This window comes from Primulina huaijiensis, chromosome 2 (assembly GCF_012295235.1).
Source record: "Primulina huaijiensis isolate GDHJ02 chromosome 2, ASM1229523v2, whole genome shotgun sequence".
Lineage (NCBI taxonomy): Eukaryota > Viridiplantae > Streptophyta > Magnoliopsida > Lamiales > Gesneriaceae > Primulina > Primulina huaijiensis.
This window is the reverse complement of record NC_133307.1, coordinates 10,865,565-10,881,111: the sequence shown is the minus strand read 5'-3', so window position 1 is coordinate 10,881,111 and position 15,547 is coordinate 10,865,565. Positions and strand designations below refer to the sequence as shown.

The window sequence follows — 15,547 nt, the reverse complement described above, 5'->3', positions numbered from 1 at the left end:
ACAGGTTCGGAGTAAGCTGCAACGGCTCAAAGTTCAGAACATGCGAAGGATGTGCCATATACTTCCTTAACATAGAGACGTGGAACACATTGTGTACTCCGGCCAGATTCGGCAAAAGAGCAACACGATAAGCTAGCGTCCCAACTCTGTCAAGGATCTCAAATGGTCCAATGAATCTCGGACTGAGCTTCCCTTTCTTCCCGAATCATATGACACCCTTCATAGGTGCCACTTTCAAAAAGACATGGTCGCCCACGGCGAACTCTAAATCTCTCCTCCGCTGGTCCGCATAACTCTTCTGTCGACTCCGAGCAGTCCTCATCCTGTCACGGATCTGGGCTACTACATTGACAGTCTGCTGAATAATCTCTGGACCCAACTCTGCTCTCTCTCCTACCTCATCCCAATGAACACGAGATCTACACTTGCGACCATACAATGCTTCATACGGAGCCATTCTTATAGACGACTGAAAGCTGTTGTTATAGGTGAACTCCACTAATGGCAAGTTCGACTCCAAACTCCCGGAGAAATCGATAACACAAGCACGGAGAAGATCCTCCAAAATCTGAATAACTCGCTCTGACTGTCGGTTTGTCTGAGGGTGGAAAGCTGTGCTAAACAACAATTTCGTACCCATCTTCGAATGCAAACTCTTCCAAAATGAGGAAGTAAATCTGGGGTCTCTGTCAGATACGATAGAAACAAGAATATCATAAAGTCGGACTATCTCCCGGATATACAACTCTGCATACTGAATCATGGTGAAAGTCGTCTTGATAGGCAAGAAGTGCGCTGATTTGGTAAGACGATCAACAATCACCCAGATAGCATTCGATCCTCCGACTGACTTCGGCAAACCGGTAACAAAATCCATGGTAACATTCTCCCACTTCCACTCGAGAATAGGAAGAGGCTTGAGCAACCCTGCTCGTCTCTGATGCTCCGCCTTTACTAACTGACAAGTCAGACACTCAGATACAAAACGTCTGATATCCTTCTTCATTCCTGGCCACCAGTACAATAACTGCAGGTCTTTGTACATCTTCGTACTCCCTGGATGAATAGAGTACGGCGACATATGGGCCTCTGATAGAATATCTGCTCGGATAGAATCACTGCTAGGGACCCATATCCTGTCCCGGTATCTCACAATACCATCACCAACTGAATACAAGACACTGCCCTTGGCCTCATCTCTCTACTTCCACCTTGCCAACTGCTCATCTGCTGGCTGACCACTGCGAATACGGTCAATGAGAGAAGACTGGATCGTCAAGGTGGATAGACGGGGAACTCTACCTTGAGGATATGCCTCTAGATCAAACCTCTGCATCTCAGACTGAAGAGGTCTCTGAATCGTCAGATGGACCATCACTGCAACTTTCCTGCTCAATGCATCTACAACTACATTAGCTTTACCCGGGTGGTAGCTAATGTCACAATCATAATCTTTCACAATCTCCAACCATCGCCTCTGACGCATATTCAGCTCTTTCTGCGTAAAGAAGTACTTGAGGCTCTTGTGGTCGGTAAAGATCTGGCACTTCTCTCCATACAAATAATGCCTACAGATCTTCAAAGCAAAAACAACGGCTGCCAACTCTAGATCATGGGTAGGGTAATTCTTCTCATGAGTCTTCAACTGACGAGAAGCGTATGCTATCACCTTCCCATGCTGCATCAATATTGCGCCAAGACCGAGCTTCGAAGCATCGGTATGCAAGACAAAATCTCCAGGCCCTGATGGCATGGCCAAAACTGGTGCTGAGATAAAAGCTTGCTTCAAAGTATCGAAGCTCTTCTGACAATCATCGCTCCACACAAATTTCACATTCTTCTTGGTCAAAGCTGTAAGTAGAACTGCGATAGATGAGAATCCTTGAATAAACTTCCGGTAATATCCTGCTAAGCCAAAAAAACTGCGAATCTCATATGCATTCTGTGGTACAACTCAATCTCTGACTGCTGCAACTTTTGCTGGGTCTACTTCGATACCACTGCTAGAAACAATGTGGCCTAAGAACGCCACCTTCTCCAACCAGAATTCGCACTTACTGAACTTTGCGAATAACTTGTGCTTCTGCAAGGTCTGCAACACTGTAGTCAGATGTCTACCGTGATCCTCTTGATTCTTCGAGTAGACGAGAATGTCGACTATGAACACTATCACAAACTGATCAAGATACGGTTGAAATACGCGATTCATGAGATCCATGAAGATCGCTAGCGCATTCGTCAAACCGAACGGCATCACAAGGAACTCGTAGTGGCCATAACGAGTCCTAAAAGCAGTCTTCAAAACGTCAGCATCTTTCACCCTCAACTGGTGATAACCGGAACGCAGATAAATGTTGGAGAATACCAAAGCTCCCTGCAACTGGTCAAATAGATCTTCAATCCTCGGAAGTGGGTATTTATCCTGTTCAACTCCCGATAATCGATGCAAATAAAGCCATCCTTCTTCTTCACAAACAAGACTAGCGCGCCCCATGGTGAAAAGCTTGGGCGAATGAACTCTTTGTCAAGAAGTTCCTGAATCTGCTTCTTAAGCTCTGCCATCTCTGTCGGTGCTAGTCGGTACGGTGCTTTTGAGATCGGTACCGTACCTGGCATAAGTTCACTAGAAAACTCCACCTCTCTCTCGGGTGGCATACCAGAGACGTCCTCAGGAAAAACGTCTAAGAAATCTCTGACAATCGGAAGATATGCGGCTGACTGACTGGGTGTCTCAGGGACAGATATAAAAGTTGCTAAAAACGTTCGACACCCTCTATGCAAGAGCTTCCTAGCCTGGACATATGGAATAATGCGCGGTAAGAAAAAGTACCTGTCCGGCTCAAATAAGAACTGTGTCATCTCAGGCGGTCGGACTAGAACAGATCTCCGCTGGAAGTCTATCAACACTCTGTTTCGCAATAGCCAATCCATGCCTAATATGATGTCGAACTCTGGCATCGGCAAGACAATCAGATCCGCATAAACAAGGTTGCCATGAAGCTCCAGATCTAGGTCTCGGATCACATTGGTGGCTGCCATCTCCTCTCCCGAAGGCAGTACCACTGAGTAGGCTACATCTAGCCCAACGGTCTTAACTTTGAGAAAATTCGCAAAGACCTCAGAAATAAATGAGTGAGTAGCCCTTGAATCTATCAAGGCTTTTGTAGATGAGCAAACTATGAAAATTCTCCCTGAAAGGTTAGAACACTATGCTGAACCCAATAATCACAAGAGCTAAGCTTATAGACATGCATAGGCTAAAGTTCTTCTAACTTAAATTCCAAAAAAAAAAAAATACTGAGTAGAGCATGCAACCCTATCACAATTCTAGGTTCAAAATCTCAACCCAAAACATTAAATCCCAAATATAAATTTAAAGCTTAAAGTTACCTGTCATAAGCATGGTATCGGGGTTCGTCTCCACTGCATGGAAAGCAAATACCCTGCCTTGGGTAGGCAGGTTCCTCTGAGGGCACTGGGGTAGCACGTGGTCTGGGCTACCGCACTTGTAACACTTCCCAGAGCCATACATACATATTCCAGGATGGCGGCGTGAGCATTTAGGACAGATAGGATACTCAATAGGCTTAGGGACTGCGCGTCCCCGCTGCTGCTGCTGCTGCTGCTTGTGGCCTCTGTTTTTGGGCGGGCCATGGAAAGGCCTTTTATTCTGCTGCTGATGCTGCTGAGGAGGAGGGCGGTGTAGTACCTAGACTGGGCGCTTGCCCTGGCGGTCTCTCTCTATATCACGCTGATCCTGCTCTGCAGCTAGAGCTCTGGAGACAGCGACCTCATAAGTAGTAGGGTCAGACACCCTAACATCACGGCGCAAGATCGACCGTAGACCCACCAAGAAATGCATCAACTTCTCTTTAGCATCATTCGCGATCAGGGGCACAAAATGACAACCCCTCTCAAACTTACGGATGAACTCCGTAACAGTCAGATCTCCCTGCCTCAGGCTCATGAATTCCGTGGTCAACCTGGTGCGCACTTTCTCATTAAAATATTTGGAGTAGAATACCTCCGTAAAGCGTGCCCAACTCAGTGTAGCCAAGTTCAGGGCTACTGATGCTCCTTCCCACCATAAGCGGGCATCTCCTCCGAATAAATAGGTGGCACAACGAACTCTGTCTGCATCTCCAAGCTCCATAAACTCGAAGATAACCTCGAGGGACTTGCTCCAGCCCTCGGCAATCATGGGGTCCGTCATCCCTGAAAACTCCTTAGGACGCATCTTCATGAACCTCTCATAGACAGCCTCAGGCCCTGTCGGCCTGGTCGCCACAGCATTGTTCCCCGCAAACTGTGCGAAGAACTGAGTCATCCCAGCTAGCATCTGGGCATTCATATCTGGTGGAGGTCCGTGCCTCTCTTGCCTCTGATCCTCACCGTCCTCATGACGGTGCTCAGCATCTTTCGTGTGCTCGAGAATGCGTCTAGGAGGCATATTGTTCCATACATATAACCCATACGTAACCAACATGCATAATTCCATAATTTATTTAAATTTAAATAAATAATGAGCAATTTAAAATCGGAGCGTAAAAAAAATAATTCATGAGTACTTGCAGTTGAAACAATTCATGCTTTAAATAGAATGCATAAATGTAAAACTTACAGACCGAAGACGTGACTTCGTGAGCTTCTCGAGGTCAGTAGTAGTACAACCCTTTACAGAACCATTGCTCTGATACCACCTGTAGAGGCCTCTAACCTCGTGCTTGAAGATTTGCGGAAAAATGTAAAAATTTTATTTTTCATTAATTAAAATGGCTCTTTCATAAATAAACTGATAAAAATAAAGTTTGATGTTCAAAATAGCAGCGGAAGAAAATGTTTGTTTGAAAAATAATAAACAAAAATAATAATTTAAAATAATCCAACAACGAGAAAAATGTTTGAGCCTAAAAATAGTAAATGCTAAAAAAATGAGGTCCTCGGGTTCCACTACTGCCGACCCAAGCTATCTCACTGGTCCCCGCCCTCGGTTCCGACATCATCAGTACCTACAACAATCAAGTCTAGTCAGCCTAAAGACTCAGCATGCATATATCGTAAATAACGAGTAATAATAATAAAACCGCATGCAAAGTGAAAATATCATGTCATGAGTAAATTTAATACGTGCATAACTGAAATGAAAATCGCATCATGAATAATTAATATTACGTCCATAACTGAATTGAACTGAACTGAATGTAGTAATTGAAATGTTTGCTCCGTAGAGCCCTGTCATAAAATAAAGTGTAATAATTTTCTGTTGAGATTATGTTATACGCAAGTGGCCCCTGAACTGAACTGAACTGACCGGTAACTGACGACCGTGTGAAATACTAATCGTCTGATCAGACTAATGCCACATTATACTGGGTGCTACACAACTGAACTGACCGGTAACTGGCGACCGGGTGAAGTAATAATCTCATGATAGTACAATGGCCACAAGCAATATCACATAACTCTCAAAAATGAATATTTTACATTTTTGCACGTAATATAATTAAATACAAAAATTAAATATCCTGTATAAATTTTACCATAAGGGTTGGACCGTTCCCAGGCTCGCTGCGACCTAATTATGTCGTGAAAAATAAGCAAATGATTTACTTGACCAAACTTTGTAATTGAATCCAAAAAAACGAGACAATTACGCCCACTGACTTAATATTTAATCATGACTCCGAGCCAACCCGAACCAACACCGAACCAACGTTTAGTCATGATTAAAATACTCTTAAAAATGATGAAATAATGCTCCTAAATTTACAGTACTCGAAATTTAGTGAATGGAGGCCAAAAACGTGAAACGCTCTTTCGAGAGTCACTTTGGCACATTGCACCGTAAATTCTCGTACGACCTCGAAAATGATCCGAATCACGAACGGCCAAAAACATGACCTTCCCAACTCAATGAGGTACTGTTCAGTCCATGGCCATAGGCCAAAAGCCAACCAAGAACCCGAAATGCACCTCTGAACCGCAGCACAACTTGCTGTCCAGAAATTACAGGAGCTGTGTAAGCGTTTCTTTGCGTCGTTTGCAAGGCTAATGGCCATTAGGGCTCGAACCACCAATCACAACCTCTTACCAACGTCCTAAGGAATGGTTTGAACCATGGCTAAGGGCCTTAGGCCAGCCACAATCCAACCCACACCCGTAACCAACCGAAAAGTCCACCCGAGAGGCACCCTTGCGTGCGTGGCGTATTTCAATCGTTCTTGCTGTCATGGACCGTTCCAATGGCCATTGATTGACCGTGGCACGATCTAGACATCAAGGATTGTGGTGTGAACCAGGGCTAAGGGCCAGAGGCCAACCAAGGTCCACCCCAAACCACCAAAACCAAAAAGGACATGTGCAGAATTTAAAAGGGGTCGAAGGGGCTGTTCTTGTTTTATGTTTGAAAACCGATTGGGACGTGAACCAAGCCATGAAAGGGCATATTGGTCACGTCCTAGACATGTCAAGGAAGGGTTCTAACCATGGCTACAACCACTAGGACGGCCAAGTTCAGAACACTTTCCTTAGACCAAAAATCGTGCAACCCGAGACTCGAAAATGCATTATGGACGTGTTGCTGGGGGAAAAAGAGACTTTAACCAATGGTCAAATCCCTTCTTAACACACCCTAAATCCCTCCTAGATGCAGCCTGGAAATCCTGGACGTGAGCCAACCCCTGCAATCACCAAAAACCATGCAATTCGTGAAGGCACCAAGAAGTGCAAGAAAAATCTGTACATGTATCGGACACATGCTGTCAAGAATTTCGGTTTTCATGGTTAAACAATCATGCACATGTGATGTTAAAAATCAGTATATGACTTGATTGAGGAGTAAAAGAAAATATAAACATGTCTTGGTTTGTTTTGAAAGAAAAGCAAACGACACGACGACGCGGCGCGGAGGAGACGGAGTGTTCTTTTTTTGTTTCTTGTTTTCTACTCGATTTCCTCCCTAGCACCTCACGTTTTTTTTTCTCTCAATATGCTCTGAATTTCGGTGATGATGGTGGGGAGGGAGGCTAGGGAGATAAATGGGAGGTTGCAAGATAAATGGAAGGGAATAAATCTTGCTATCTTTGAATTTGAGAGATAAGGAAATAATATGATATCAAAAGATTTTTTTTTTTTGAAGGATAATTGAGGGTGCACTTGGTCGAATTTCGGGTCTAGGAACAAGGGAGAAAATAGCTTAAATAAATTATTTGGTAGAGATTTAAAAGTGGGGAGAATATCCACCTTGAAAAGATTAAAGGAAAGATAATTAAGAAATAAATTGTCCAACTAAAAATAATCTTTCAAAATTAAAGGAGGGCCGATTTTGAGCTTGCAAAATAAGGGAGAATATTGCTTAATTGTTTGATTATTGAGGATTAAAGTTGAGGGATTTATCTCCCAAAAATTGGATAAGGAAAGGACCAAAAAAAAGGAGAGTTGACAAATTAATTAAAACTCATAGGGGTGGCCAAAAATTTCATGATAAATGGGGATGAAATATTGCTAGATAAACATGGTAGAAATATTGCTTAAATATTAATTAGTGGTGAATAAAATTAAAGAGAATTATCTTCTATGAATGGATAGGGAAAGATATCAAAGTTTGAGAGTTGACTAATAAAATTAAATTCTAAGAGTGTAATGGCCGAAAATTAAGATAATAGGAGGAAAAATATTTCTTAAATATTGTATTTTAAATCTTTAGTGTTTTATCTACCCATTAAATATTTTAGTGACTTAAGAAATTAATTATGGAGTAATATTATCTTGCACGCATGGCTAAATATTAAAATACATTCACTAACATGTTAGGGTAATATTTTATTGAATATATTAGGCTTATATTAATTTATCCCAATTGGTTACACATTTTAATTTAGGGTTTTAATTAAATTAGTGGGCATAAAGAATTTATTTACTACTTATCTCAAGTTAATTAAATAAATTCTTAAACTTTCTTTTTTTAAAAAAATAAATTATTTTTTATCTTAAATAAATTCTAAGAATGTTTTCTAAATATTAAATTTTATCTCTTTACTCCAACTCCAGTCGGCCTCACTTATTTAACTGAAAAGGTAGTAATTAAACTACTGCCTGAAATAAATAATTTAAAGAAAAGAATTTAAATACTCATGAAATAATATCATTTTAAATTTAAATACTGGAATTATGCATTGCTTATACGTAGTCTAATTTACGGGTTCTACATTGCTTCTTGTAAGCTGATACGTGATATGTGTGCCCTTCTTCTTTGTTGTATTCTCTCTTTTAGTCACACTGTGTATATCGTTGTTGCTGAGTCTTCACTGATCTTCTATTTATAGGCGCGAAGCTTGATCGTACAGTGAGACTCAATTATTATTGTATCTGTTGCATTTTGAATTTGTTCTTTGAAATCCATTCCGGAACTTTTGGCTTTAAGCTCTGATGCAATGTTCATAATTGTACTGTGATAGTACAATTGCTTTTGTACATTTGCGCACAGCTGTAATCCATTAAGTAAGCTTGTCGTGATCTGCAACTGATTGCTTCTAACTGATGTTCTGAACTGGTTCTTCAAACTGATCAGCAACTGGTCTTTGAACTGATCTAGTGAATCAGTTGACTCGTCAGCTGCACTGATTTCACTGATTCAGTTACCTGGTCAGTTGGGCTTTTCATCAGTTGAACTCTTCATCAGCTTGCCGAGCTTCTGAAGATCTTCTGCTGAACTACCTATCAGTTGGACATTCAGTTGAGCTTGTTGCGATGCATCAGTTGAACTGGTTCAGTTCGTTCGATCAGTTGGTTCTTTCAGTTAACATCTCCGATAGCTTCAGTTTTGGCTCGTAAACTGATCATTTCAGTTTCAGCTATCTGCACACTAAGGTAGGTTGTTAGAAACAAAATAACAAGTTTTGTTATCATCAAAATTAAGCAAAGATTGCGAACTTGAAAAGTTCCAACAGAATCCACCGGGTTCTTGTTTTTTCTGATTCACAGATGGTCATGCACGCAATCATGGAACCATCAAATGATCATGGATATAGTGGTTTGTGCGCTCATGAGATAAAAAATCTACTTAAGGAGCCGATGGTGATTAACTTAAATCACATTAGGCGTTCGACTAATCCTGTTGCTCATTCATTAACAAAATTTGTAATTTCATCCCCTAAACCATCCTTCATTTTATCGTGTGATGTTGGTTAATATGATATCTTTGAATACTCTTTCGTAATAACAGTGAAACAAGATGTCAAAAAACAAAACATCGATAACTCAAACAGGCCAAACAACTGATCATGGTTCACCATTTTTTTCCCAAAATACACAACGCCTCACCAATTAATGAAACGAGACAAGGAAAGAAAAATACTAAGACGTACAAGTTTATATTTCACTTAAACAACCTAATAATGTAAAATTTTCAAAACCTGATACTTCTTTTTACAGAAACAAATCCACTTGGTACTTTCTTAGGTTCAGTAGATACAGCGATATGCTAAAGTCACTTACCTGCACGAACACAAGCTCAAGGTGTTCTGTCCCGGAAACTGAATCTTCAGCTTTCTACACATTAAGATTATGTATTTATCTTAAATAAGTAATTGATAAGCTATTGTTACGCGAACGAGGTCCAACCATCCCTCTGAGATTCAAGCTACTCTACATCAAGATCAATTAGACTTGCAACTCAAAGTTACAGTTTCCTGCGTGCCGAGTCGCGTGAAAGAACTTCTCCCATGAAAACACAGGAACCTTCCTCACTAAAATTTGCTCGAGCAGAATCTTCTCAAAAAACTACATCGCCCCATATTCCAAGTTCTCCCAGGCAAATGGGGCAACAGAACTGAGATACGGAAGAACTCTCAGGAACACACATACACAAACGCATACGGCAGCAACAACAAGCAATGAATGAATGAAGGGAGGCTGAAGCAATCCTTGTGATTTTATAAACTTTTTACGGTATCCAGCAACAAGTGCACATCTGGAACAAGATCTTTCGCCTTGATATAGTTTCGAGGCAGCAGTTTTGTCCTTATTTACCTCCAACTGGAAAGGAACAATTTCGTTATCTATTGATACCACCACCTGACCCATATTTCTTTTCGAATATTTCCGTGCAACAAGGGAATTATAGGAATTATTATTCCCCATCAAGGCATATGCATAAGGAGAAAGTCCATTTGAGTCAAGAAGCGAATTCCAGCAATGCAATCCAATCTAAACATAAAAGGCCGTAGAAAAACGTCGGAACACTTAAAAGAAGTGAGTTAATTCATAATTCTATCCATGACCAAACAACGAAAGCGGGAGGAGAAATAATAAAATGTTGAAAAATCAAAAGGCATTTTTTTTAATTGTAAAAGCACAAAAATCTTATAAGTTATTGAATAAAACTGAAATACCTCCTTCGGATCACTTGTCAAAGCATCAACAATGTCATCGGCTGATGATGTACAAGCAGCCAAATGTAAAGGCGTGACACCACCAGGTCCAGCTATATTGGGTACAAAAATAAACATTTCAGAATTATTGGTAGAATCGAAAACAGGGTAATGAATGAGCAGATCAACCATGCGGCGACACCTCCTTTTGACAGCCTTGTTCAAGAGGTGAGATTCTGCTAGCATCTCCAGAGATTCTCTCGCTAAATTCTCTCTACCCAAGTTAAATTCTACCAGAATCCCGAGGAGGGTTTCGACCAATGCACAAAAATCGGACTCAACAGAGAATATAAGAAGGAATTGCAACCGAGAAAGCTTATACTCTGGGCTCATCAGCAAAGCAGAGTTGTGCTTTCTTTGGAAGAGCCAACCAAGTTCATTCAAGAAATGAAGGGCTTCTTCCCTGGACATGGTTCTATCTCTTTTCCGAATGTAATCGACACCGTCAGGCACTTCAGCACTTCCAACAATTTCAGGTTCAAGAAGTCTCAATTCTTGGCAAATGGTGTCATCTGCTATAATTACTGGAAAAATAGTACCTCTGATATTATTTTCAACCTGTTAACACAAAACTGTCATGATACAGAACTCAACCAATTATTTCAAAATTGTTAACATTCTATTTATAGTTTATAGATACCTCAATGAAACAGCGGCCAAGTGTATTCCGTGTTGCTAGATTAACTTTTAAACTCCCCTGAATAAGTTCATCCGTAGCTGAGTCTTGGTGTGACAATGCTGGAACCAAACTTGCATTGTATCCAGCTGGATGTGTGCAGTATATCCTACACCATTCAGAAAAGTTCTTGATGAAAAGATACCAAAGGCGTGACATAAATCATCCAACTAAATCCAATCACATACTTTGTGCCTGGAGCGGTCAACTGTCTTCCTCTCAATAGGAGAGAGGTATCTTGTCCTCCAACAACTGCCACAGGTGAGATCCAGATTAATTCTGGTGTACTCCAGCCTCTCCAATGTTTGCAGAGACGTACACTTCCTAAAGTTTAATTGCACAAAAGCAACATGAGTACGTCGAAACACGCAAGGAAAGTGATTGCTATCTAAACTCCAAAAAAAATTGAAAATGGCAAGAGAACAAACATCTATTAACTGGCTCACAATAACCAGAAAATAACATTCATTACCATCTTTATGAGAAGCCATCTGTCTATCTGTATGAATCAAAAATCTCCCATTTCCCCAAAAGTCGACATCAACGCCTCTGACTAAAGATTTCACATACTGAAGAAGATTTTTTTCAAACTGCAAACAGGCGAGGGGCAATAAAGATGGTGGATCAAAGGAAAATATTGAAATATGATTATTCATGGAAACACACTCACTTGTTCCCAAGCAAAAGATGACATGGACAAATAGATTGAGAGAACAATGCAACCAGGCCTGATGTAGCTTTCCATTTCGGATGGGCTGGTGGATAGCCAATTGAAGATCTGAAGACAGAGGCGATGTAGACCATCAAAACCAAATATGAATTAAGGTATATTAAAACTTAAGAATTAAAGTCTAACCTGAGCTCGTAATGACCCAGGAAAATGACTCGGATCCTTGTCAAACAATTTGAAAACAATTCGACCAGTTCGATCCTGGTTAAAACAAACAAACGACTCATGTTTTCTCTTATCTTACAGTAAAGACTAAAATTAAGAAGTATGAATACATAAAATAAGTAACAATATTATTAAAGTTGTTAGTAAAAGGAGACAGAACATATATTCAGAAATACCCGAACCTCTTAATTAAAAAAAGAAAGAAATACCTGGACATCAGATAACAATCTGGATGGCGAATGATCAGACCCAGAAGAAGATGAATACCCTGCACGGAGTGGAGAACTTGGAATTGAACCATTTTCATTAGTCCTAACCGAGGATCCAAAGAGCTGAAGAGATGTATTGCAATCGTTGCTCATGGATGCTTTCATATTTCCTCTACTACTTTGGAAACTGTCATGCTTCATTGTTTCTTTTGAAGTACGCACTGGAAACAAATCATGTACAATAGGTGGTGATGACATGGGTGACCTTCCTTCTGAAGGATTACTACTGCCAGAAGAAAAGCAGTTTTTCCCACCAGATTGTAGTTTCCTTCCACTGTCATCTTCGGGTGAGGAGCTAAATAGCTGTAATGGCAAACTTGGAGTCTCTTGCACATGGCAATCCACATCTTCCAACGGGCAATGGTAACTAGTGCCACTCCTTTCTCCCATGGTGGGAATAGGCATTCTCTGTAAATTGACATGTGTGGCTTGGTCAACACAAGGTGACTTGCTTTTCTCAGAACCACTTTCCTCAGTGCTAGGGTGAGATTGAATTTCAAATGCATCAGATGACGGAGCTCCAGAAGTTGCCGAAAGAACAGCAAGCAAATCCAAGGTTGATGGTGAGGAAGCTTTTTCCATCACCTGATTCTGATTTTCAGAGGATGAAAGGTCGTGAACACTTGCATTGCTGCTTTTCGCAACAGGCAACTTCATTGCTACATCTGCCGGGAAGGGAAGTGAATTTATTTTATTAAGAATTTGTATGAGCTGATCCTTATTGGGTACTGGTGAGAATTTCCCAATCCTGTCCTCAATGTTCCCTAATATTACATGAGATAGGAGGATTCAGCAAAAGGTAAAATCTAGGCGCAAGAGTAGTTAAAAGATCAGATCTAGTCCTACGCTTCTCAGCAAATAATTAGTAGTCCACAAAACTCTTTCTACTTTGAACTCTTCGTGTTTAACTCTACCTTAGCTCTAACTGCATCATTTGTACGACATTAAAGTAAGAGTTATTTATCATATGACACTAGCAAGAATCTAGAAATCTTTTGCCTATATAATTATTTTAGCTCAAGTATTTCTTTCCTGTAAAATTACTCAGACCCAAGTATTCCTATGAAAGACAGCTTTACCTTGTGCACGAGCTAGAACTGCCAATAAACTGACAATATCAAGATCACAATTCACATTGTTGTTGCATTTGTCAGGAACTAACAGCCGTTGAGTGGTATCATCCGGCTGAGTTTTCCTCCTCCTCCTGTTGTGCCCAGCAAGTCTGCGCCTACAGCTTCTCTTTCCCTCATCGAATTCTGAAAGGGGGTGGAACCTGATAAAAGGTAATGAAACCATTAACCTGTCGGCTCAATATGCCCCTAACAAAAAAAAGTACCCAAAAATTGCCAAGAAATGAGAGGAAAGTGCAACCTTGATTCGAAAGTCCTTGTAAAACATGTTATAACTTACTTACTTAGTCAAAACTCAACAACAAAATTGAAGAATGCCACAAAATTAGCGCTCAATGTCAAATTACCAACCTGCTACATTGCTGGCAAAACCGTTGCATATGTTTCCCCACCAAAGCCTTACTGACTTTGCTATGAACCTCACATACCTTGTGCCGTCGGTGATAGTCCTTGGCAGTAGACAGGTCTTCCTTACAATTATCAACTTGACACCTGGGATAATTAGCGCCACCAGGTGATCTGGCTCTTACTCTCTTATTGGGTCTTGACACGGCTTGTGGCTCCACTACATTCATAGCACCGCTGCTGCAACTGGGCCCAACTCCATCTCCAGCTCCCAGCTTCAAAATTAGATTTTCATCATCAGTACAGTCAGGATTTTTAGCATTGTGAGCACTATTTTGTACCTCCGTACTCCTTGGCACGTCTTGTTGGATATGAGGGTCACTTCCCACCAAGATTCCATCAGATTGTAACTGTTTGGCCACAAACCTTGAGCTATCCCAATCCCAGGACATAGGATTCCAATTATCAGAAGGGTTTTGATGAACAAAATTAATGGGGTTAAAAGGTTGACCGCGTTTCTTGGCCATTGGATGCACGTTGTAAAATATTCCAGCATGTGGTTGAGGGATGACCATTGGAGAGGCTACTTGAGCGCCAGCATCTTCCATATTTCCAAGACAAGAACTTAAACTCTAGAACCAAAAGAGAAGTACCTGCACTGATGGAAGATATTGAGACTTCAACTTGAGGCGGTTTTAGGTCCCAAAGTGAGAAAAGGAAAATCACACAAGAAAATAAAGTTTTCAAACAGAAATATCATACTTGTAAAAGATAAAAGAACTCCTAACATAAAAGTCTACGTTAGCTAAATAATCACGCGCTCGCGCACAGCCACCGCAAATTCACAAGAAGGCAGCTTCCTCTCCCATCGATTCCAAATAACCAATAAAGATTTAAACAGGGAAATTACGAGTCAGGGCTAAATCATAAATACGTGTGTGTTTGTACAAAGACCAAATCTCAAGACTAACAAATACATCATTTCTTCACAGCTTTGCCTAATTCTTGCGGGAAATTAAGCACTGTGGATAAAGCATACCTTCCAAGTATGACAATTACTAAATCATCAGGGTAAACTAATAGCAGTATACGATTTCAACAGCATAATTCAGACAAAATAAGAAAAAAGGGAAAAAGTAGGTACCTTCATGAGTCAACAGATTCCACGTACAAAACAGAGCTCGAGTAATCGAGTTCGACGCATCTCATCTGCACGAACACATACAAATCAAACCGTCAGACCGATTCCCAAGATTCGAACTCCTCCCTACGACAGTCTTCCTCGAATTTCCGTCCGATTAAACAAGTGAACAGCAAAACTTTTGATAGGTTTCCGGGGATAAATCGAGTGAATCCAGAAACGCAGGCCTAGGGTTAGAAGAATTACAGAAAGAGAGATCTGCGGCAACTGTATACAACGCAAGAATGGAGAAAAGGAAAGTGAATAAACAATAAATCAACTTACTCGGCTGCCACTCTACCGTATAAATAAATAATAAATAAATTATAATGTGCGTATTATGTATGTAATTCACAACTATCTTTTACTTTTCTCTGCCATTTCCCTTCTCACTCGCTCATTTATTTATTGATTTTATCCAAACCAACAATAAATTAACAATGTTGACGACGGTAGGCTCCATCCATAGTTCTTCATCAACGCGAACTAGAACCGGAATCGGAATCGTCTTTCATATATCAACGCCTACTTACAAAATAAAAATCGGAACCATACATTTATGATTCGATTCTAATTTATTAAAAGTTCTATTTTATATTATACTAGTATTTTTGCGTACACC

General features: G+C 40.5%; 1 protein-coding gene across 3 annotated transcripts; it reads right to left on the bottom strand.

The window, feature by feature from the left end:
- Positions 1-9,235: 9,235 nt before the first annotated feature.
- Positions 9,236-15,299, bottom strand: LOC140966911 (squamosa promoter-binding-like protein 16). 3 transcript variants are annotated; one of them, XM_073427229.1, is made up of 12 exons: positions 14,890-15,298; positions 14,087-14,398; positions 13,752-14,020; positions 13,350-13,543; positions 12,211-13,034; positions 11,963-12,037; positions 11,777-11,884; positions 11,579-11,696; positions 11,295-11,430; positions 11,071-11,215; positions 10,392-10,988; positions 9,236-10,206 (listed from the first exon to the last, which is right to left on the bottom strand). In XM_073427229.1, the coding sequence occupies exons 2-12, from the start codon at positions 14,351-14,353 to the stop codon at positions 9,781-9,783; spliced, it is 3,159 nt and encodes a 1,052-aa protein (XP_073283330.1). In that variant the 5' UTR covers positions 14,354-14,398; positions 14,890-15,298; the 3' UTR covers positions 9,236-9,780. The 3 variants fall into 3 exon arrangements, with proteins under 3 accessions (XP_073283330.1, XP_073283322.1, XP_073283312.1); XM_073427221.1 differs by having other exon boundaries at positions 13,752-14,403; positions 14,890-15,299; XM_073427211.1 differs by having other exon boundaries at positions 13,752-14,398; positions 14,890-15,299.
- Between the last annotated feature and the right edge of the window lie 248 nt (positions 15,300-15,547).